This window comes from Sapajus apella, unplaced genomic scaffold (assembly GCF_009761245.1).
Source record: "Sapajus apella isolate SASKATOON/1434 unplaced genomic scaffold, GSC_monkey_1.0 scaffold38, whole genome shotgun sequence".
Classification (NCBI taxonomy): domain Eukaryota; kingdom Metazoa; phylum Chordata; class Mammalia; order Primates; family Cebidae; genus Sapajus; species Sapajus apella.
Window position 1 is genome coordinate 21,334,078 of NW_022436978.1, and position 23,457 is coordinate 21,357,534.

Consider the following 23,457-nt stretch of genomic DNA (forward strand, 5'->3'; position numbering starts at 1 on the left):
AATCACCCAGGGAACTTTTCTTTTTTTTTTTTTTTTTTTTTTTTTTTGAGACGGACTCTCACTTTGTCACCCAGGCTGGAGAGCAGTGGTGTGAACTCAGCTCACTGCAACCTCCACCTCCGGGTTGAAGTGATTCTCTGCCTCAGCCTCCCAAGTAGCTGGGATCACAGGCGCCCGCCACCACACCCAGCTAATTTTTTTTATTTTCAGTAGAAATGGGGTTTCACCATCTTGGCCAGGCTGGTCTTGCACTCCTGACCTTGTGATCCACCTGCCTCAGCCCCACAAAGTGCTGGGATTGCAGGCATGAGCCACCGCGCCCGGCCGTATCTTTTTTAAAATGTCATACCTGGCTTTCCAGATGTGATCTTACTTACATAGTACGCAGAGATGAATGCAGGTGCAGATCACCTGTGACAGCCTAGCAAGGGACCGAAAACAGAGGACCGCTGGCCCATCTAGAGCCTCCCCAGACCCCGTCAGGATCTGTGGGAAACACTGCTCAGAGAGTGGGTTTCTTCCTGGCCCGTAGAGTCCCTGGCCTGGCATTTTTGGCGAGCCTCTCTCCTGTGTTTTGACACAGGAATGAGGCAGCTGCTGCCAAGAAGCCAGATCCAATGCCTGGTATCCTTGGCAGAGAAAACATTTCTCTCGTCCCATCCAAATTAATCCTCATAGGCCAATAAATAATATACCAGGAGAATGTGGGGCGATTTTGGCCACCTGGAATTTTTCTGAGGCGTTGGTGGGTGTAACCAAAGCTACCTAGCTCCACAGTAGCCACGGATAGCTGTATATTCGCTCATGGAAGCACAGACATGCTGTCCTTCCCACGTGATGCCACCAGGACAGGTCCAGGGCTGGGAGCTCCTGCCACTCTTCAGAAACTTTGCCTTGCTGTTGAGTCAGCCAGTGTGATTTCAGTGTCAACCGTTCTCCTACCCAGTAGCCTCGTGAGATAACAAGCCACATCTAGACTTTGCCTTTACACTTCGTCAGCCGTTTTGACAATCAGGTCGTCATAAAAAAAAAGGGAGGAGATACAATGTAAGTGGTTCTTTAAATCGGACCTTTCCTGCCAAAATGACTGAAACAGTTTTTTTCCTTCAAATATTACAAAAGAGTGAGAGAAAAAAAGTATTTCCACAAAGTAAAAGGTAGTATCTATATGGACATTAGATATAGCAACTTTAAGGCCAGGCAGTGGCTCACGCCTGCAATCCCAGCACTTTGGGAGGCCAAGGTGGGTGATCACTTGAGGTCAGGAGTTTGAGGTCGACCAGGCCAACATGCTGAACCCCCATCTCTATTAAAAATGCAAAAAACAAAAAAATTAGCTGGGTGTGGTGGCAGGCACCTGTAATTCCAGCTACTCGAGAGGCTGAGGCAGGAGAATTGCCCAAACCCCAGAGGCAGAGGTTGCGGTGAGCCAAGATTGTGCCACTGCACTCTAGCCTGGGCAACAAGAGCAAAACTCTGTCTCGAAAAAAAAGATATAGCAGGCTTAAATTCTTTATTGCCAAAAAAAATATTACAAAGGAAACTGCTTCTAAACTAACCCCTCTGTTGACTTTTGCCTGCATAACAGGAAAAGGGGAAGAAGAGAACCTGGTGCTTCCTAGACAGGATGCTTAGCTGTCGCTGTAGCGTCGCCCCTGGGTGGGCACTTCCTGTGTTCTAAGCCAGAACTTTACATTCCTTCTCACTCAGTGCTCACAACAGCCATGCCAGGAAAGTGTCATTCCCATTTTAAGGTGGAGAAACTGGGACATAGAGACATTCAGTCACTTGTCCAGGGTCACACCATCATGAAGTACTGAGATTCTAACCTGATCTAACTCCAAAATTCTGCTCTTAATCACTGTTCCCAATATAAGGCAATGTTTGGCGCTATTAATTTCGCAGACCCTGAACCAACCATAGAACTTATAGATTTTTGGTCATCAGAAAATAATTTCTTGATCAGAGAATTTATCTTATTTAAGTAGTTTTAAAAAGCAACTACAGTATGTCAGCATCAACTGAAACAGAAAAAAAAAATAGTGAAGGAGATTGAAAGAAGTTGGCAGAGGTCAGGAACTCCCCAGAAATCCCACTAGACTAACAAATTAACTGTTTTTATTTTTTCATGTTTCTTCCAGTCTTTGTCTATTCTGTATACATAATTATATGCAGTTTCAAAGGTCATTTTAAATGACTGGTTAGTTTTGAGAAGATGAATATGTCAAATGAGCTTTCTTCTCAAAAACATACCAAAAATTATTTAATTTTTTTCTCCACACTCTGGGTTTCATTTCCCTTTCTAGAATAATAACAGCAACAAAATCCTGAAGAATTCTGATTTACACAGCAGATGTGAGGATGAGAAAACCTGCTGGCTAGCTGGAGATGAGTTTCACTGGAAGCAATCACACAAAAACAAACTGTCATAGACTCCTGTCCCTCCCGGAGAGCTGCTGGCAGGATACGCAGAAATTAGCCCACCAAAGGTCTCTGTTTTTGTGGAACTTTAGATGCTCATACACTGAGGCTTTATCTCAACATTTTCTAAGTTATGTTCTAGAGAACACGCACACACACACCACACTCACACATACACATAGTTCACGGTAAAATAGGTTTAGGAGACTCTTACTCACACCCCCTTCAGAGATTTAAAATATACATTAGCATATGAAGATCCTGGGAAGTCACACAGTCAGGGACCTGTTTACTTACATCCAGAAATTGCAACCCAGTTAGCTACAAGGCCAGGCAGGTAAAGCTTGGACCTGGTGGTGACTGTGGTGGAGACCATGTGTAGCATCCAAAAGTTGCTGCTTCTGGGAATGTGGGCCTTGTATTAACAGATATTTGCAAAATGTCTGAAATCTGGGTTTTCATGTGAAACTTGTCGTCCAGGATAAGAAGGGAGAAAACGTGTATCTGGGCTAGATCTGCTAATGAAAACCAGAGCCACACGGTAGTCAAAGCAGTAAAGGCAGATTTTATTCAGAAATGATTGCAGCGGTGGGGGAAGACCTCAGCGCAGAACTGGGCTCAGTTCCGAATAAGCAGGGATTTACGGCCAGAGAAGAGCGGGCATAGTGAGTGGGGAATCACTAAGAAGGAACATCAGGGGCTGAGGGGATCCTGGTGGAACCCACCTTTTTTTAATATATTTTATTGCATTTTAGGTTTGGGGGTACATGTGAAGAACATGCAGGATTGTTGCATAGGTACATACATGGCAGTGTGGTTTGCTGCCTTCCTCCCCATCACCGATATCTGGCATTTCTCCCCATGCTATGCCTCCCCTACTCCCCACCCCCTTCTGTCCCTCCCGTATTTCCCCCCTCCGACAGACCCCAGTGTGTGATGCTCCCCTCCCTGTGTCCATGTGTTCTCACTGGAACCCACCTTTTTAGGATTTTTGCTGAAGGCAGGCCAGGTGATCAGACATCATCCGGGGATTTGATCAGATGTAGAGGCAATCAGGTATCAAGAGAGGAATTCCATCTAGAATGACTCAGCAGGATCCTTGCTAAAACTAGACTCTGCAAAGACAGATATGGAAACCTGGGGCTGAAGCCGAGCTGAGAAGAGGACTGCAGGGAGGTTGACTAAAGTTTGGTCACTGAAGCTCTGTCGGATCCGGCCTGTACGCTACAAATTTGCAGCCTAAAACTCACCCTAAAGTAGCTGAAGCTCATTTGGCCACAGAACTCTGTCCCTAGAACAGTCTTTTGGGAGATACTCCTGCATTTCATTGGCCTGCCAACCCTCCAAAGAAGCCTGCAGAGTAAATTCCCTTCTATAAGCCTCATCTTCCCCCCCCACTGCAGTCCTCTGGCCTAAAGTAAAAGATGTTCCAGTCACTTGGCTTTGTCATGCGTTACTCCAACACTGGTGGCTTGAAACAGCAATATTTGTTTTGCCCAAAACTCTGTAATTCGGGTAGAGCTCAGAGAGGACGGCTCCTCTTTGTTCCACAAGGTGTCGGGGTGGTTGAAGGCTGCAGGTGGTGGGAGAAGGCTGCGGTCATCTGAAGGCACACTCACTCACAAACGAATCCATGCATGGATCATGCCTCGAGCTACTGGAAACATCGCTGAGATTGATGGCTGGAACTCCTCCATGTGGCTTTTCTTTGAGGCTTGGGCTTCCTGGCAGGGTGGCAGCTAGATTCCAAGGGTAAGTGTCCTCGTGGGAGGCAGGCAGAAACGGCACCACCTGTTAGGACCTAGCCTCCAAAGGCTCGCCAGGGTATTCCACTTGTGTTCTGTTCACAAGGCAGGCATTCAGCGACAGGGCGGTGGACCACCTCCCAGTGGAGCGAACAAGGTGCTGCAGAGACGGGAGACCAGAAAACCTGCTGCAGCTGTGCGGGGAAGACGCAAAGTACTGTCAGAGAAAAGAATGAAATAGTTTGATTTCTGGTTCTATCATTTACCAGAAATCAAAATAGAATACCACAAAATAGAAATACATTTGAAACAGTGTGAGACTGAGCAACTAACATCATCTCCTTTTGCGTCTTACTGCTCACCCTGCCCTGACTCAGTTTCCACTCTTGATTTTCTCGGCAGCCGCTGAGCTTCTGGCCGGCAGCGTCCACACCTCCGTGTTTTTGTTCTGGCTTGTTTAGTTTCCTAAATATTCTCATAATGCAAAGCACAGTGACAAACACATGGTGGGGGTTTAGTAAACATGTCCCATGCCTTATTCTTTAAAACGAGCAGAGAGCTTCTCGGTGAGTTTTCAGGACTTTTAAACACGTCTAAAGCAAAAGAAACCCGTTCAGGACTGAGTGCCACTCCTTTAGTTCACTGCTGGCTTTTTTCATCCCATGACCTGTTACCACATGGAGCATGGACAAGGTTCGAACCGAGGACCTCTGCCCAGCCCCTCACATCCCATCTCCTCATGCCCATGGTAAAGGAGCTGTAGTCACCTGCCCCTCCTTGCCTGCTATAAAAAACAGCCACTGAGAGGCAGCCCCACAGAACCTCATGCCCGATGCACAGAGAGCTTCCTCGAATTCCAATGCACATTTGCAGCCAGCCGTTCTTCTTCTGTGAAGGCAAGTACCACAGGAGCCAGGAACACAGATACAATCGGGAAACTCCAGTTCTGCAGAGACATTTGTTTGCTAATGAATATGCTAAAAACCTTTCAAAAGTGACTCCTTCCTACTTAGACAACATATTTTGCTCTTTGTTCTTTAATATTCCATTTCTGTTTGCCCCCTTGCTGGGGAAGGAGGAAGAGAAAGGAGATAGAAAACTATCTTAGATTTCCTCTATTAGAAATGGCTCTTGATTTCCTTCTACCAAAGTGCTTGCACTTTGTATAGTTTATTTCCAGCCTCCTGTACCCTTCCTCCTCTCCCAGCCTTTCCAGTCTTTCCTCCTCACATTTCTGCAGTTACCCTGCTGGCACCTTGCTGGGTGAGCTCCTCAGGCTGTTTGCCCAGGTGCCTCCAGCATCTGCAGTGATGGCTGACTCCATTGAAACAAGGAAGAAGCATGTCTACCCCAGAGGCAACCAGAAAAATCTGTGTTAAATGCTAGTACCAATATTTTTGTTTTGCAGTACTTCTGACCCACACAATTCACAGTTTATGAGATTGCATTCCCTCTATACCTAGGAAGTATTATTTTTCATTTCTAAGCAATAAAATTAAATTAACTGCTGATTCCTTTGCTCTTAGATGTTGCAAGTTCTAAGCACTTCACATACATTGTTTCACTTAACCCTTACAAGCACTCTTAAGAGATGTTTTACAATTTACAGATGAGGAAACTGAGTTAAAGTGAACTAAGTTGCATAAGGTCACATGACAAGGAGCCTAGCTAGGATTCCAGCCTGTTCTACCTGAGGCCAAAACCCATCTGTTTTCCTGCCTACACTGCTTTTTATTTTTATTTTTTTATTTAACTCTTATTTTTCAGAATGCCCCCACCAACACTGAGACCTGTACTGTTTAGATTGAGAAAAGGGAATGCATGACACATCTATGTTTATCTCATAGAGATTTGACTAATTTGGGGCCTTCCTGTTTCACTCAGTAAATCAATTCATTAATAACATCACAACCAGAGACACTTGAAGTCGTTAGAGACCAAAGAATTATCTGGGTGGAATCTCCATCAGACCTGTGAGTCATCTTTCCAGCACTCCTCACATGGGTCATTCCATCCCTGCAGACTTCTAATGCCAAGGAGCCCATTCCGTTTTCAGGCAGTTTTACATTGCATTTGATAGAAATTCGTCCCCCAGAACTGCCATTCATGCATCCTAGTTCTGCCATCTGCAAACAAAGCTAGACTGGCTCGCTCAGCTCTCGCCATCCCCCATGACTGTGTCAGCAGGTGAGATGCTCCTTTGCCCATTCTTCTTCAGGAGGGTTACGCCTGCCCAAGGTCCCTCGCGCCTGAAGAGACTTCAGTTTGTCAGTGAGACTCGCTACATGGGACACCCAGCACAGCACTAAGAGCTCGAACTAATTCTGACCGGTTGAAATTCTACCCCGTGCTCATCTGTGATGCAGCTCCAGGTCGAATATGTTCTTTGGGCAGCCATGTAAAATCTTGGGCTAGTACTGAGCTCTTAGTCAGCCGGGGATGTGGTGAGCAGAAACACCCAGTTACCACTGGCAAGCCTGGACTGCTGGACCCCAGGGCAGGGAAGCCCCACACCGATATGCACATAATTTCACTTTAGCACAATCATGTTGTGGCAAACTTTTAATCCAGACTTACATAGTGGTTCTCATTCCTTGCCGTGTAAATGAAGTACTGCTTGCTTGCTTCTGTATGTGCAGACCTGGTTGGTTTGCTTTGTTTTTCTCAAGTTTTGATCCAGTGACAGTTAATCAGTGGAAGTCTAACAGGCAAAAAGAATCCCAGACTCCTCCCAGGCAGAACTGGCACATAATCTCACATTGATTCATTCTTTTATAGCACAAACCCAAGATCTTTCTGACATTTACATTTGACCGCAAAATCAAAAGTAGGTCTATGTTAACTAGATGAGTAAATAAACTGGTGAATTGGAATTGATAATATGTTGCCGTCCCATAAACTTTCCTGTTCTAAAATAAATTGCTTCTTTTCTTATCTTTATATTTTAATTTAATTAATATTTAATTAATATTGCCCTGGTTCTTATAAAAAAAAAACTTTTCCAGTTTTACAATCAAAAAAGCGAAGGAAATTAATGTCCAATGTACTTTCGGGAAAACATTTTAAAGTATAATTTTTGGAGATTAGCAAATAGACTAAAAGCCCCCTTCAAAAATAAAAAATGTGATTCTGTGCCGAGATCCTTCTTCCACCTTATTCTGATCTGAGTCAATCCATGTAGAGAACCCTGAACTGCTGTCTAATGAATGCAATCTTTTCACTTTACAAACGAGGTAAAATAACTTACAGCTGAGTTAAAACAACTTGCTCAACTTCTAGCACACATCTTCTTTCAAACCACTAACACAGAATATCAATGATGAAGGAATTCAGAGGCAAAAGAGTGCTCTAGTCCGGGAATGTTGAAGAAAACCTCATGGAGGAACCGAAATTGAAAAGAAGTAAGCATTTTTTTAAGCCAAATCTTACTTTTCCACCAAAATAACTTATGCTAGCAATAGAAAATTTGGGAAATGGTAAAAAGTACAAGAAAAAGGGACGGGATACCCCATAAGAGCAGTTCTGCAGTGCCTTTCTCTGCAGCCTCCCCTGCCCCCCAGACCATTATTGTGGTTGGTTTTCTATTATTGTGATTATACTACTTAGCAAGAAACATTATAACTCTAGGACTATTCAATATTTTAATAAACTACTCGTAAACACCATTTTAATTTGCTGCATAACAATCTATTATAGAGGCTTCGCCATAATTTTCTTAACCTTGATCCTATTTTTGAATAATTAGGCAGAAGGGAAAGATTTAAATGAAGGGAAGGAAAGTGTCTAAAAGAATAATATGTCTTTACGGCAGGTTAAAACACCAGACTATTCACAGCATTTTTATTTGAGCGTTGCAATTGTGGGTGGTTTTTGTTTCATTCTCTGTATTTTTCTCAATGCTTTGAAAACACTAGCAAGAACGCTGAGTTTTTTTAGCGTCTACCATGTCCTTTATGCCACAGTTGCATTTTCTCAATGGATTTTCTCATTTAGTTGTCATAACAACTAACCAAAATTGCTATCATATCTTCATTTTAAAGATACAGAAAATGAGACTTAGAAATATTAAGGTGGCCGGGCGCGGTGGCTCACGCCTGTAATCCCAGCACTTTGGGAGGCTGAAGCGGGTGGATCACAAGGTCAAGAGATCGAGACCATTCTGGTCAACAAGGTGAAACCCCGTCTCTACTAAAAAAAAAATACAAAAATTAGCTGGGCATGGTGACACGTGCCTGTAGTTCCAACTACTCGGGAGGCTGAGGCAGGAGAATTGCTTGAACCCAGGCGGTGGAGGCTGCGGTGAGCCGAGATCGCACCATTGCACTCCAGCCTGGATAACAAGAGCGAAACTCCTCTCAAAAAAAAAAAGAAATATTAAGATATCTGCAAAAGGGCAATGATGGAACAAGAATTTGACCCCAGGCCCATCCAAGGGGAGAGTCGCTGTTCTCATCAACCGTGTTGCATATCCTAGTGCATTTGTGAGTATGTACTATATTTTATCCTCAGAGGGCTATTCTTAGAAATGGATATGGATGGCAAATAACAGCTTATTTCTGATGTAAGCAGGTAGCTTGTTGTACAGAGTATAAACAACAATCTACCAAAATCCCGGGAGAGCTAAGAAAAACATCAATAAATGAAATCCCCTCAGTTATGTCTAATATCTTTAAAACTGAAATGTTTCAGCTTTCTCTAAAATTCATTTAAAATAGTGGGAGGAAAGAGCATTCATTGTAGCTATGTGAATGAAGTCCAGATTCTGCAACTGGATGAAAACTTATAGCTTATATGAAAGGTAGTCTCTGTAATTAAATGAAAACTGTACTGTGCACTTTAATTAGTCAGCAGTAACTCATTTTAAGTGGTAACAGTGAGTCCTGGTGTATCTCATTAAGTGAGAGTTCTGTCTGTTTTCCACAGCAGCTTTAGCTGTGTATCTGCTGCTCTGATTTCAAGCTGCAAGAAAGCTAATGCATCCTTTGGTAACTCAGATGTACACATCATTAAATCCTTCTCATTCTTTCATGCAGAAGGCTGGTAATGTGCTTTAAATTCCAAGGACTCTCACTAGACAAACGTATTTGCCTTGGAAAGTACGTGCAGTCACCGGCATCTCAGGTCAGCCAGCGGGAGTCTGGGGAAGTCGGCAAACAGTATAAAAACTCACTTGGTAGATCTGTCTTCCTTTCTACTGCAGACAGCTTAAACCTGCATCTTTGAAAAGCTATTTCAAAAATGAATCCCCCCAAATTTTTTCCAAACTTGTTAGTATCTAATAATTGAGGTTTCATGGTATTTAAAAAAAAGAAAAGATATTTTTGTTGTGTTGCGTTTAACCTTATTTTTTAATTATAAAAGCAAAGCATGCTCATAGAAAATTCAGAAAGCAGGAAAAGTGTGAAGAGGGAGGAAAAACATCCCCCATTATTTCTTCATTCAAAGACACATTTCTATTAATATGGTGGCATATTTCTTCCTAGTCTTTTACCTAGCCATTGCTGTTGTATATTTGAGATTATTCTGTTTGCACGATGTGATATTCTACTAGAAAAAGCCTTTAAAAAAGAAATTTTGAATTTTGTTTTTGAGCCAAACCTGGATACCTAGTAGCTGTTCCATGTCTTCCCAGCATCATGGGCATCAGTTGTCAAGATACCTGCTGCCTTGTTGAGAGGAGGCATTTGCAAAAGGGGCAGAGCCTGTTTCTGTGGGAGGAGTGAGAATTCTGGACATAATAAAGCAGGAGCAAGACCTACTGTTTATTTGGTAGCCTGGGATAATCATATTGAGCTGGTTCTTGTTCCATGAACATTTATATCTAAAAGAAATAAGGTTATAATTACCACTCAGAGCAACTCAGAAGAAGGGCTCTCACTTCAGGACAACCACTGCCCAGGCAGACCAGAAGGGCTCAAAGGGGAAGGTGGACCTCAAGTCAGTACGACGGTGTATCAGCAAGTCACAGGCCTTCAAACCGTAGAAACAGAGGCGTGCAATTTGTAAAGAGTATGAATTTCAGTCCCAGATTCAGGTGTTCTAGGAATGCTCATTATTTTATTTGCTTAAGAAAATTAAGCGATTTCCAAGTGTCTCTGTTACCAGGCTGGCAGGGAACTTTGTCTAGGGCATGAAATATGGAAGGCTTATGTAGTGTCAGAAAACAAAGACCAAGTCTCCCCACCACCCCTGCCACCTGTCATGGTGACCACTAACAGCCATCCAAGTCCAAAGTGGTTCCTTGAATTTCATTCTCTGTTTCCCAGCCATGTGGAACAGGGGTTCAGGTGTGCCCTGTTTGTCACACCGTCGGGCATCCTCTCTGATAGCAGGCTGGTTTGCCTGGGAAATAGCTAAAACTAAACACCAGCCTCCCACTCCTCAGAACCTGCCACCCTCCATCTCTTTCCCTAATCCCAGAAAATTCTCTCTCTCCCTCTCTTTCTCTCTCTCTCTCTCTCTCTCTCTCTCTCTCTGTCTCTGTCTCTGTCTCTCAGATGGAGTCTCCCTCTGTCGCCCAGGCTGTAATGCAGTGGCATGATCTCAGCTCACTGCAACCTCGTCCTCCTGCATTCAAATGATTCTCCTGCCTCAGCCTCCTGAGTACCTGGGCCTACAGGTGCCCACCACCACACCCAGCTAATTTTTGTATTTTTAGTAGAGATGGGTTTCACCATGTTAGCCAGGATGGTCTTGATCTCCTGACCTGGTGATCTGCTCACCTCAGCCTCCCAGAGTGCTGAGATTACAGGCGTGAGCCACCATTCCCAGGCCCTGTATCTCTTAAATTCTTTAAGATGCTTGCTCCTTCCTCCTGCCCCTTGGGCCACCTAAAGTACTCTTTTCAGGCTTAATAAAATGGAGGCCCACCAGGGACAGCTCTTGCAGCAAAAATCTTCTTCAGTCTAGGAACGCACACCTCCCTTGAAGGAAAGAACAAATGGCCTGATTTCTCTTAGAGATGTGTGGGAAAATGAGAAGGAAACAAAAACATAAAGTAGTGTTTTTCAAAAACTCATCCTGCCACATAAAGTCCCTGAAGAGGGACCGGGCGCGGTGGCTCATGCCTGTAATCCCAGCACTTTGAGAGGCTGAGGTGGGAGGTCATGAGGTCAGGAGATCAAGACCATCCTGGCCAACATGGTGAAACCTCGTCTCTATTAAAAATACAAAAAAATTAGCCCAGCGTGGTGGTGGACACCTGTAGTCCCAGCTACTCGGGAGGCTGAGGCAGGAGAATTACTTGAACCCGGGAGGTGGAGGTTGCAGTGAGCTGAGATCACACCACTGCACTCCAGCCTGGGTGACAGAGGGCGACTCCATCTCAAAAAAAAAAAAAAAAAAGTCCTTGAAGAGGATCAGTCGGGCTCACACCAGGGTCCCTCATTCTTTAGCACCCGTGGACCAAGCTTGCCGTAAGCCAACAAATGTAGGTCTGGAAGGCAGATGGGATTCAGATCCCGTGAGTCGCAGCTTCGGGACCGTGGCCCTCCAGGCTCGGTTTTCTGCCGGCACAGTGCTTGACAGGGAGAAGGATCAGGTCCTGTTTCGTTCTTGTGTCCATACCTGGATGTCTTCCCAAGTCACTGCTCGGCCAGGCCCAAAGCAGTCACGTTAATTCCTCACACACTAGGAGCAATTGTGGGACAGACTGCTCTTCCTAAAATGTGGCCTGGTGCCCACACGTGGAACTGTGTGTAAGTCGTGGGCTTCCAGCTGAATTTGGCATTTGTGATCCTGGTCTTTCTGATGGCAGTTATTTTCCTGCTGGAGAAAGCCACAGCTAATCCACCGCAATGCTCTGACCAGGGAGCACACCCCAGAAGCTCTTCAGCCATGCATATCAACTGGATGTCACCATTTTATTCCTCCTCAGAAGCCTCTTTTATCTATTAGGGAAAAAAACAGATGATATGGCATGTTCTTAAATCGGTCTCTGTTCATTTTTCCTGTCTCCCAGTCAGATACAGAGTTTTGGGATAAGATGCAAGCAGAATGGGAAGAAATGGCGCGGAGGAACTGGATATCTGAGAACCAAGAAGCTCAGAACCAAGTAACCATCTCGGCTAGTGAGAAGGTACCAGTGCTGTTTCTATACATGCTGACTAGTTTTCTCTAGCTTTTTAGATCATATTTTATAGAGTTAGTCAATAGCTATTTTGTCAAAAACACAGGAATTAAAAAGACAATTTAATGTCACTGTGACCTAGAAGAAATTCTGATAGAATGAGACAATGCATGAAGGAAGCCAAGTTAGAATGAAATTTTCTTATTTTTATCAGTGTTCAGACAGTTTGGGAGCCAACCAGAGCTTGGCTCCTGCTGGCTAGCCAGTTCCTGAACTAGCTGACATTGAGGGTGGCTTAGAGCAACAATTGGGCTACTCTCTGAGCCAGTCATGTGAGCCCTGTTGATACGCCAACAACGGAAGTGATACCAGTGACATGGGAGTGGAGTGGAGACTGGGCTGTATTTTATAGCTGGTCACTATACAGTGCATGGAAGTGGAGTGGAGACTGGTCCATATTTCGCAGGTGGTCATTATACAGTGCACGGGAGTGGAGTGCAGACTGGGCTGTATGGGAGTGGAGTGCAGACTGGGCTGTATGGGAGTGGAGTGGAGACTGGTCCGTATTTCACAGGTGGTCATTATACAGTGCACCGGAGTGGAGTGCAGACTGGGCTGTATGGGAGTGGAGTGGAGACTGGGTTGTATTTCACAGGTGGTCATTAAACAGCTTGCATCAAACTCTATGGAGAAGACTCTCTTTCAACCAGGTCAAGTCCCCAGAGCATTCCTTAGAGATACTCCCCGATAGGACCCCATTAGTGCACAAGGACAGTGATCAACCAGCCAAACCACTCCTGAAGTCCCAGCTGCTCTAGGATTTATGTGTTTAAAAGCACTTCGTGGGGTTGGGGATAACACTAAGGAATAAGTATAAATAACTTGAAGAAAGATGTGGAATTTTCTTACGTAGAAAAAGTATGTATCACAATACCCAAGATATAGAAGCTACCTAGGTGTCCATCAGCAGACAAATGGATAAAAGCAATGTGAACCTGAACAACAGAGTGAGACCCTGTCTCTACTGAAAAAAATAAATAAATAAACAAGAAAGGAAACAGAAAAGAAATTAGCTGGGCATAGTGGCACATACCTGTAGTCCCCAGCTACTCAAGGAGGCTGAGGCGGGAGGATCACTTCAACCCGAGGAGGTCAAGGCTGCAGTGAGCTGAGAATGAGATCCTGTCTACAAAAAAAGAAAAGAAAGAAAAAGGAAAAGAAAATGTGGTACACATACACAATAGTGTCACATTCAGCCATAGAAAAGAACGGCACCCTGTCATTGATAACAAAGCGATGGAACTGGAGGTCATCACTTCAAGTAAAATAAGCTAGGCACAGAAAGACAGACTTCACATGTTTTCACTTGTCTGTGGCAGCTAACATGAAAACAGTTGAACTCATGGAGATAGAGGGGTAATGATGGTCACTGGAGGCTGGGGAGGGTAATGGGTAGGGGGCGGGGAGGGAGCGGGGGACGGCTAATGATGAAACGTGTCTAAAGAGTCAGTGCTTTTAAAATACAGTTATATAGAATGAATAAAACCTAGTATTTTACAGCACAATGGGGTGACCACAGTCAACAATAGTTTATTGTACATTTTAAAATAACTAAAAGAGTATAACTGGCTTGTTCATAACACATAAAAAGGATAAACGCCTGAGGTGATGATATCCCATTTATGCTGATGTGACTGTTACGCATATCACATATGTGCAGGCCTGTATGCCTGTATCAAAATATCTCATGTACCCATAAATACATATACCCTCTAGGTACCCACAAAAATTAAAAATAAATTTAGAAAAAGAAAAACTGTATTTAGATAAGTATGTATTATTATTTTGTGGTGGAGGACGTCTCAGTAATATTCAGTTCTGGGCAACTTTTATGATATTTTGCTAATACAACAAATATCTATTGAGCATTTACTCTTACACTAAGTACTAGGGATGTGGTAAGGAATAGTCTGATTTTAGTCGATCTGCAATCTACATGGCCATTAAAATGTCTCTCTCCTCCAAATACTCTGTCCCTCAATAGGCCAGGTAATCTCATAAAATTAGAACAACCATCTCATTAAAAGTAACTCTCTTTTCCACAAGGAAACAAAGCTAAGTGCGAACACAGGACATTGATTCAGATTATCAGACTCTGGGCTGTCATTCGTGCTCCCAAGGTCTGTGGCACTTATGAACCCCATAACCACACTAACCCCACATAAGCCCTCAGACCCTGTGGCTTTTGATCATGGATTTTGTCTTTCTTAGCACCTGTGGAGACTGAAGGCCTCCACTTGATCTACTTTTAAACCTTAGTGACATCATTAACACACTAGCTTATTTGTATCTATCAAATTTAAAGGATTTTATGATAATCTATGCAAGTAAAACTGCAGCAAATAACATCTCTTAGATACGTCAGATGAGAGTTTAAGGGGGACACATTTTTTCAAAAACAATTTAGCTACACATATCAAGGGCTTAAAAACAGCTCATAACCTTTAACCTAATAAATCCCTCTGGGAGTCTACCCTAAGGTAATAAGTAAATTCAGTCAAAGATTTGTGCACCATAGTTTTATTTATGATAAAAAATTTAAAATAACCTGAATGTTTATCAATAGGGAATTGAGTAAATAAATATATATATCCATAGGAATAATTTTAATAACAGAGAAATAATCACAATATAGATCTAAGTGAGGCCTAAGCTGTTAAGACTGTGTATGTAATATGTGCCTATTTGTTTAATTTATATACTCATAGAAAATACCAGACAATTATGTGTACATTCTGTATTCTTTAAATTTTTGCAGTTACAAAAACATTTAACTTTAAAACATGCATTCTCAACAGGGGCAATACAGCCCCCAACAGGCAGAAACTGGTCCAGGGTGAAGGCAAAAGCTCTCAGCTGTGACAGTGGTCTGTAGCTCCCCAAAGGGCCGTAGGAGGTAAACAGATACAGCATGTGGGACTCGTATTTCGGGGGATGGGTGGGAGCACTCAGCAAAAACGTGTCTAAAGAGTCAGTGCTTTAAAATCATGAGGGGGAATTGTTAAAACAAAAAGAACAAAAAATATCAGAAGAAAGCAAACTCAAACATACTAGCAGTTGGCATTGTATACCTGTCATTCTTTTTGTATCTTGTTGTATTGTCTTATCTAAACTTTATACAATGAAAGTGTGCTATATTCATAATAAGGAAAAGCAGAAATTTAAAATGTTCAATTTAAAAATCAGAATAAATATTTAATTTAAATTTTTTATTATACTTTAAGTTCTGGGGTCCATGTGCAGAACGTGCAGGTTTGTTACATAGGTATATATGTGCTGCACCCATCAACCCATCGTCTACATTAGGTATTTCTCCTAATGCTGCCTCTCCCCTAGCCCCCCCATCCCCCTAATGGCCCCAGTGTGTGATGTTCCCCTCCCTGTGTCCATGTGTTCTCATTGTTCAACTCCCACTAATGAGTGAGAACATGCGGTATTTGGTTTTCTGTTCCTGTGTCAGTTTGCTGAGAATGATGGCTTCCAGCTTCATCCATGTCCCTGCAAAGGAGATGAACTCATCCTTTTTTATGCTGACATCGTACTCCTTGGTATATGTGTGCCACATTTTCTTTATCCAGTCTATCTTTGATGGGCATTTGGGTTGGCTCCAAGTCTTTGCTATTGTGAACCATGCCGCTATAAACATAAGTGTGCATGTGTATTTATAGTAGAATGATTTATAATCCTCTGGGTATGTACCCAGTAATGGGATTGCTGGGTCAAATGGAATTTCTATTTCTAGGTCCTTGAGGAATCGCCACACGGTCTTCCACCATGGCTGAACTAATTTACACTCCACCAACAGTGTAAAAGCGTTCCTATTTCTCCACATCCTCTCCAGCATCTGTTGTTTCCTGACTTTTTAATTTACATTCTTACTGGATGTAACAATGAAAAGAGAAATCAATGGCTTGCGCACTGGTCTGTCTCTGTGTTGCAGGGATATTACTTTCACACTGAAAACCCCTTCAAGGACTGGCCTGGAGCATTTGAAGAAGGCTTAAAAAGGCTGAAGGAAGGGGACCTGCCAGTCACCATCCTGTTCATGGAAGCAGCAATTCTTCAGGACCCTGGCGACGCAGAGGTATCGTTCTCCCTTCATTCTGCCAGACTCAGAAAGGGCGTGTGCCAACAAGGGACAGAGAAAACCGAACTCTGCCTTTCCATCAAGTAAAGCTTCCCAGAGGAGTTAATCTAGCTTAGCCTACTTGTTTGAAAGTTACCAACAGGCACCTGCTTTCTAACCTAACTTCTAATCGGCAGTGTTGATAGTGCCCATAAATAAAGGTTGGGGACAGGAAACAAAAAATCAGGATCACCAACCTGGAGGCTCATCAGCAGTTTCCTTTTTTTGAGACAGCGTCTTGCTCTGTCACCCAGACTGGGGGGCAGTGGCGCAGTCTCAGCTCACTGCAACCTCTACCTGCCAGGTTCAAGCGATTTGCCTGCCTCAGCCTCCCAAGTAGCTGGGATTAAAGGCGCCCACCACCATGCCCAGCTAATTTTTGTATGTTTAGTAGAGATGGGGTTTCACCATGTTGATCAGACTGGTCTCAAACTACTGACCTCAGGTGATCCACTCGCCCCGGGCCTCCCAAAGTGCTGGGATGACAGGCATGAGCCACTGCGCCTGGCGGTTGTTTTCAAGGGACAGTGTATCGTGATGTCTGGTTCTTGTGTCACACCGTACGTCACCCTTGGTTTACTCACTCCTCATTTATTAAACACATGCTATGTCCCAAACATTATGCCAGGTCCTGGCTCAAAATACTGAAAAACTGGGAAAAGTTATCAGTTGGAAAACATGTTTACGGTCTATCTGGGAAGACAAGTGGAAACATCAATGTCGTGTGATAAATGCAGTGTCCACGTGTGCACACGGTGCTGGGAGACTAGAAACATCCAGCCTGTCTGCACAAGTGGGGCCAGCGTGGGGCAGGACTGGAAGGCAGTAGAGGAGTCACGTTTTCGTGTCCAGCGAATGCTGCGTGGGGAGGCAGAGGGGTGTGAAGCATCGTGTTAAGTGGAAGAGGGGAGGGAGAATGGTAGAGAGATAGGCAAGGATTTGAAGTTCATCTGAAGGCTGTGGGAAAGCACTGGGGCCTGTACTCAGGAAAGGTGTACCAACGGATTGCTTGTTAGAAAAACCCCATTCTCGGAGATGAGAAGATTGGTGAGACAGAGACTGGGAGAGCAGCAGGAAGCTTCTGCAGTCTGCATCCACTGGATTCCTAAACCTGCAAAGGCCCGTCCTAAGATAGTGGTAGTGTGATGCTTTCTTCTTTCGTTTGTAATTTTCGGGAATCATCATATAAGGAATGTTTCCAAGGGAATCTGCAGAAACTGTAGGCACAGGTATATATGTTGGTGCTGAGAATACAATGTAGAATAGTGGTTAAGCGCCCAGGCCGTGCTGCCCCAGCTGCATAGGTTCCAATCCCTGTTCTACCTGTTAGCAGTGGAACCCAGGGCAAGTCATTTAAACACTCTAAGCTTCAGTTTCCTCATCTGTAACGTGGAAATCCTAATAGTAACTGTCTCACTGGGTGTTGCGAGGATGAAATCAGTTCACACAAAGAAAGTACTCAGCTCAGTGCCTGGCTCATCAATATTCACCTTCATTGTTATCATTGGTTGTACTTGATATAGGAAGAATGAATAAAATGGTCACTAGTTAAATCTTGTAATATCTTGTTAGTCAAAAGGTTTACAGTGAAATGGGATTGAACTGAAAGCTGAAATTCTGAACCAAAATATTAGAATCTTTAAAAGATAGGCTGAGCGTGGTGGCTCATGCCTGTAATCCTAGCACTTTGGGAGGCCAAGGCAGGGGGGTTACTTCAGGCCAGGAGTTCAAGACCAGCCTAGCCAACATGAAGGGACCCTGTGTCTACTAAAAATACAAAACAAAATTCGCGGGGTGAATGGCTTGTGCCTGTAATCTCAGCTACTCAGGAGGGTGAGGTGGGAGAATTGCTTGAACCTGGGAGGCGGAGGTTGCAGTGAGCCCAGATCATGCCACTGCACTCCAGTCTGAGTGACAGAGCAACACCCTGTCTCAAAAATAAAATAAAGACATATGCTCATTGTAGAAGAGGAAATTATGACCCTACTATGAAACTATAGGCCACCCCCTAAAAATAGTAATGCCATCTTACATTTGTAACTGCTAAGTGTTTTACAAGGTGTTTTCAAATATATATTATTTGACATAAGGGCCCTGGCAGATTCTCTTAATGACATATTATGATCTCAGATTATAAATGAGAAAATGAGAGCCTGTGATAACTAACAAACCCCAGACAAGGACCCAGGGCTTCTGAATCGATGGAGACCTTCAAGCTGAGATAATAACACTGCACACAGTGAGAATGACACCATGGCCACAGGCTGGAAAAATGCCCCCAGAGAAAGGCGATTTCATCAACCTTTTCTTAAGAAGCATTCTCAGATACATGGAAGGTGAAATCAAAATAGAGGTTGCTGTATGTACGTTTAAGAGATTTTAAAGAATCAAGGATATTTGGAGGGGGAGCATAATCAGTATTTTTATGAGTTTATAAAATATATCCAATAATAACCCATAAGGGGAAAGGCCAAAACCATTCAAATGGCACTTTAAGATAACTGTGCTTTCCTAGAGGTTTGTTTTAAAATGGCATTAAGGGAGTGTGTAAAAATGTTTAGGGAGTGTATAACTCTCCCAGCCTTGGGAGGCAGAGTTACACACTCCCCAAACATTTTTAAATCCCTACAACCCTAATATATCTCCACCCCCAGCAAATGTGAGGACAATGAGATTAATGAGGATAATGAGAGACTTTTGCTTGTGTGTATTACTCTAACAAAAGTATGACAGTTATTGTTCTTATGATCATATAGAGAAAATTTGCTATATTAAAAACTTTAGATGTAAAAACATAAGCTATCTGCTTGAAGATGTTCTTCATATTATTTACAGTAGCAAATGATTTCAACCAACTTAGAGCAATAAGGACATTGTTGGGTCAATAATCAAATATCCATTCAACAAAATCCAAATTAAAAATTATGAGGATTTTGAAACATGAAAAGGGGCTTAAGGTACAATGAAATGTGTAAATTTAGACTATAAAATTATGTCTACCTTATGATTGTGTAATGTGTGTTTTGTGTGTTTTAACAGAGATTACATTAGAGGAATGAACACATCGTAGAAGAATTTGTTTTGTTTTGCTTTTCCTAGTTCCTGAATCGCCTGTGAATTTTTCTAGTAACTGTTTGACTTTCATTCATACAAGCGAAGTTCATATTGTACATCTTGAGATTCCTTATTGTAAACTTTATTTAGCTACGTTTCTGGGCTATTTTTCCACCCCTTTTCCTCATAATTGTACAATTTTATATATTTATCTTTTGGTTTTAAAATACCTAATATAATAAATCTCAGAAATTCAGAGGCTTCCATCGCACTGGGTTATAGGAAAGGATAAAAACTGAACGGGTTTTGAACTAATGACGAAGGATTTTGACCCAGATGTCACAAGAGAGTTTGAATGAAGAAATGCATGTGATATGTCCCCCTTTTATGCGGCCCTCACATCTGAGACAGGTTGCTCTGCATAGGGGATCCATCCCAGGTAAACAAACCAGCCGAAGCCCGTTAGTAATCCTGCTTCACCTTGCAATATTAACATCAGTTGTCTTTCCCAGGCATGGCAGTTCCTGGGGATAACCCAGGCAGAGAATGAAAATGAACAAGCAGCGATTGTCGCCCTCCAGAGGTAAGTGAAGCAAAGTGCAAAATCAAGGGTCTGGTGGATGCTTGTTGATGGACTTCCTGTTTCAGATTTGTCTTTTGATCTTTACTGCAGTACAGTATAAAGAATTTAGCCAAGACAAGTGCTGAGATGCTGCATATGACTCACACGTAGCTCTGAAAAACAACTTGTAGTGAAATAACGTTCCTAACCATGTCTTGCTATCTACAAACCAGTGGACACTGACTGGGACCAGAGAAAGCCTGTGTTAAGCCCAGTCATAAAGCAGACCCACTGAATAGTTTCTTGTAACTTTTTAGCCTTCTGAAACATCTGAAAATATTCTTCAAAAAAAACAGAAGTGGAATACTGACTAATGGTCTGGATGACGTTGGGAAAGGAGGGATGGGAAGAGAGGGTGTGTGTAATATTACACCCTACTTGATTAGAGCTTTTATGTAAACCCTGGAAAAGCAGCCTCTACCAAACAGACTTCCCCTTTCCCTACCTTTTCTTGTAAGTACCTTTAATATAGTGCTATAGGAAGAGAATATATGTGTGTGTATACATACATATATATGTATACATACACACACATACCATAGGTTATATGTATATGTTTGTATGGATGTACATACATAATGTATGTGTATAAATCCTATAGCTTTGGAATCTTAGATTGTAAGAATTCTAGACTCTTGAAATTCTAGGGCTTTACAGTCTTGGAAACCTAGATTTCAAGATTCTGCTGGTATCTGATGAGGTAATGGTGCCTGGGGTATGGCCCTGCCTTCAGAGCCTTTTCCTACAGATGAGAGAATTGGGGATCAGGAAGGTCAAGGCCACACAGAGGGTATGTAACAGAGACAGAATGTATACCCTCATCTCCAGACCTGGAGCTCTGAGTCAGTGGTTCTTACCCCTGTATACACATGCACATTAGAATCATTTAGAGGGGAAAATGATGCCCAAGCACAGTCCAGAGATTATCATTTAATTGATCAGGGCTGGGAACCAGGCAGCAATCATTTTCAAAACTCACCACGTGTTTGTGATGCGCATCCAGCCTTAGGAACCTCTCTACCCAGCGCTGCTAAGTTTCTGGGAGATGAGGCTCACCACAGAGCAGCATTAGGTACTGTCTAGGGCTTGCTACTCAAAGCCTTATCCAGAGACCGCATCTTCACCTGAGAACCTGTCAACCACCTCAGCAGGCCTACTGCATCAGAACACAGATTTTATGAGAGCCCCAGACGATCTGCATGCACTTCAATTTGGAAATCCCATGCTAAAGTCCAATGGAATCGAATGGGGGGGAGTGGCTTTGCCATTGTCTCCTGTAAACCCACATTGGCAGTTCTGAAAACGCAAGGATTTCCCTCTCCTTTGCAAAACACTGCACAATCTTTCATCTCTAGATGTCTACATTCAAGTCAGTTCTCTTTTATATTTATATATTAAATGTATAAATATATCAGTACCTTTCATGTGTGTGTATACATATACACACACATATATCCCATGTTATATGTATATGTTTGTATGTATATATTTATACATTATTATGTATTAAATGTATAAATATACACATTTATACATTTAATATATAAATATAAAAGAACATTTATACATTAAATGTATACATTTAATATATTGATAGTAAAGGCCAGGTGCGGTGGCTCACACCTGTAATCCCAGTACTTTGGGAGGCCGAGGTGGGTGGATCACTTGAGGTCAGGAGCTCAAGACCAGCCTGGCCAACATGGTGAAACCCTGTCTCTACAAAAAATACAAAATTAGCTGGGTGTGGTGGGTGTCTGTAATCCCAGCTATTCAGGAGGCTGAGGCAGGAGAATCACTTGAGGCCGGGAGGCAGAGCTTGCAGTGAGCCGAGATCACACCACTGCATTCCAGCTTCAGGGACAGAGTGAGATTCCATTTTTTGAAAAAAGAGACAGCAGCATTAAAATAATGATATCCCCTACTTCTCATTAGATCTTATTAGATTAACCACTAACAAATCATGTGCAGGGATAAGCAACATGGTTAAAGCCCCTTATTAAAATTACCAAACCTAGCAGTCATTAGGGTAAGTTTTAACTGTCTTAAAAATATGCTGAGGTCCCTGTTTTTATGTGGATAAATACGGTGCTTTCCAAGGACTTGACATAACAAGCTTCACTATGCTTTTGCAGTATTTAGTTAATAAAGACCCCACATTTTCTAAAGAACTGTTAGAACTAAAAAAAAATCTGAAATTGGCTTTTTTTTTTCAGGTGCTTAGAATTGCAGCCCAACAACTTAAAAGCACTGATGGCTTTGGCCGTGAGTTATACTAACACTGGCCATCAGCAGGATGCCTGTGAAGCTTTGAAGAATTGGATTAAGCAAAATCCAAAGTACAAGTACCTTGTGAAGAGCAAAAAGGGATCTCCAGGCCTCACCCGGCGGATGTCTAAGTCCCCAGTTGATAGGTATCCTTCCCGTTACATTCCAGCTGGCAGTAAACACCCATAGATACAATGAATCACCTAACGGGTAACTAATGAGCCTCATGTCCCTGACACCACCCACTGCAGAATGGTTTGCAGGACGGAATTCTGCTTGAGGAGCATCACTCATGAGAAAGACTGACACTTAGACCAGGGCCAACCTCCTTCAGGCACATGGTGTACACTGTGGGCACTCACAGGCATTTATCTAAGTGCCACATTTTAAAGTCAAATGCTTTGGACACATAATTCACCCAAGGCAAAGTATAAGAAATACTAATGCTCCAAGTTTTCTCAAGCCTGAGAATGAGGAATGGGAAAAATGAAAGTCTGGCCTTCTAGAAAGTTTGTTTTCTGCCAACAATAAATCCTTAGGTTAAATTCTTGCTCACTGAGGCCCTGGGAAGCTTAGCTATGGGGTTTCCACATTGGTGCTCATAGTGAGCAGAGCTCTCCTCGTGAAGACCTTACTCAGCAGTCTGTATCTGTGTTCAACAACCTACTTCATGAAAATCAGCCATATTTTAAAACACTCAGCATGAATAATCCTCTCATTAAGTTATTTTAAGCAAAATTTTCCAGTCTGTAATGAAGAGATTTCTTGAAATAGAGTCAAGAGATTTAACAGTAAATCATTTATGTTCTGACTGTTGGGATTACAAATCTAATTGTTTTTCCTCTCGTAGCTCTGTTCTGGAAGGAGTGAAGGAATTGTATCTGGAAGCTGCCCACCAAAATGGAGATATGATCGACCCAGACCTACAGACAGGGCTAGGGGTCCTGTTCCACCTGAGTGGAGAATTTAACAGAGCAATAGATGCATTTAACGCTGCCTTAACTGTTCGGCCAGAGGTAAGGGGGCACCGTGCACCTAGAAACCACAGCGTTCTCTGTAACAAGCGTTCACAGAGGTGAGGGGGCACCGGGCACCT

General features: G+C 42.9%; 1 protein-coding gene across 8 annotated transcripts in view; it reads left to right on the top strand.

Moving 5' to 3' along the window:
- The window catches only part of PEX5L (peroxisomal biogenesis factor 5 like), a 250,462-nt gene that overhangs the window by 214,208 nt on the left and 12,797 nt on the right, over positions 1-23,457 (top strand). For all 8 annotated transcript variants that reach the window (XM_032298507.1, XM_032298509.1, XM_032298511.1 and 5 more), the window contains 5 exons: positions 12,127-12,243; positions 16,235-16,378; positions 19,987-20,057; positions 22,310-22,507; positions 23,212-23,377. In XM_032298507.1, the coding sequence (XP_032154398.1) occupies positions 12,127-12,243; positions 16,235-16,378; positions 19,987-20,057; positions 22,310-22,507; positions 23,212-23,377 (696 nt within the window). The remainder of the gene's footprint in view (positions 1-12,126; positions 12,244-16,234; positions 16,379-19,986; positions 20,058-22,309; positions 22,508-23,211; positions 23,378-23,457) is intronic.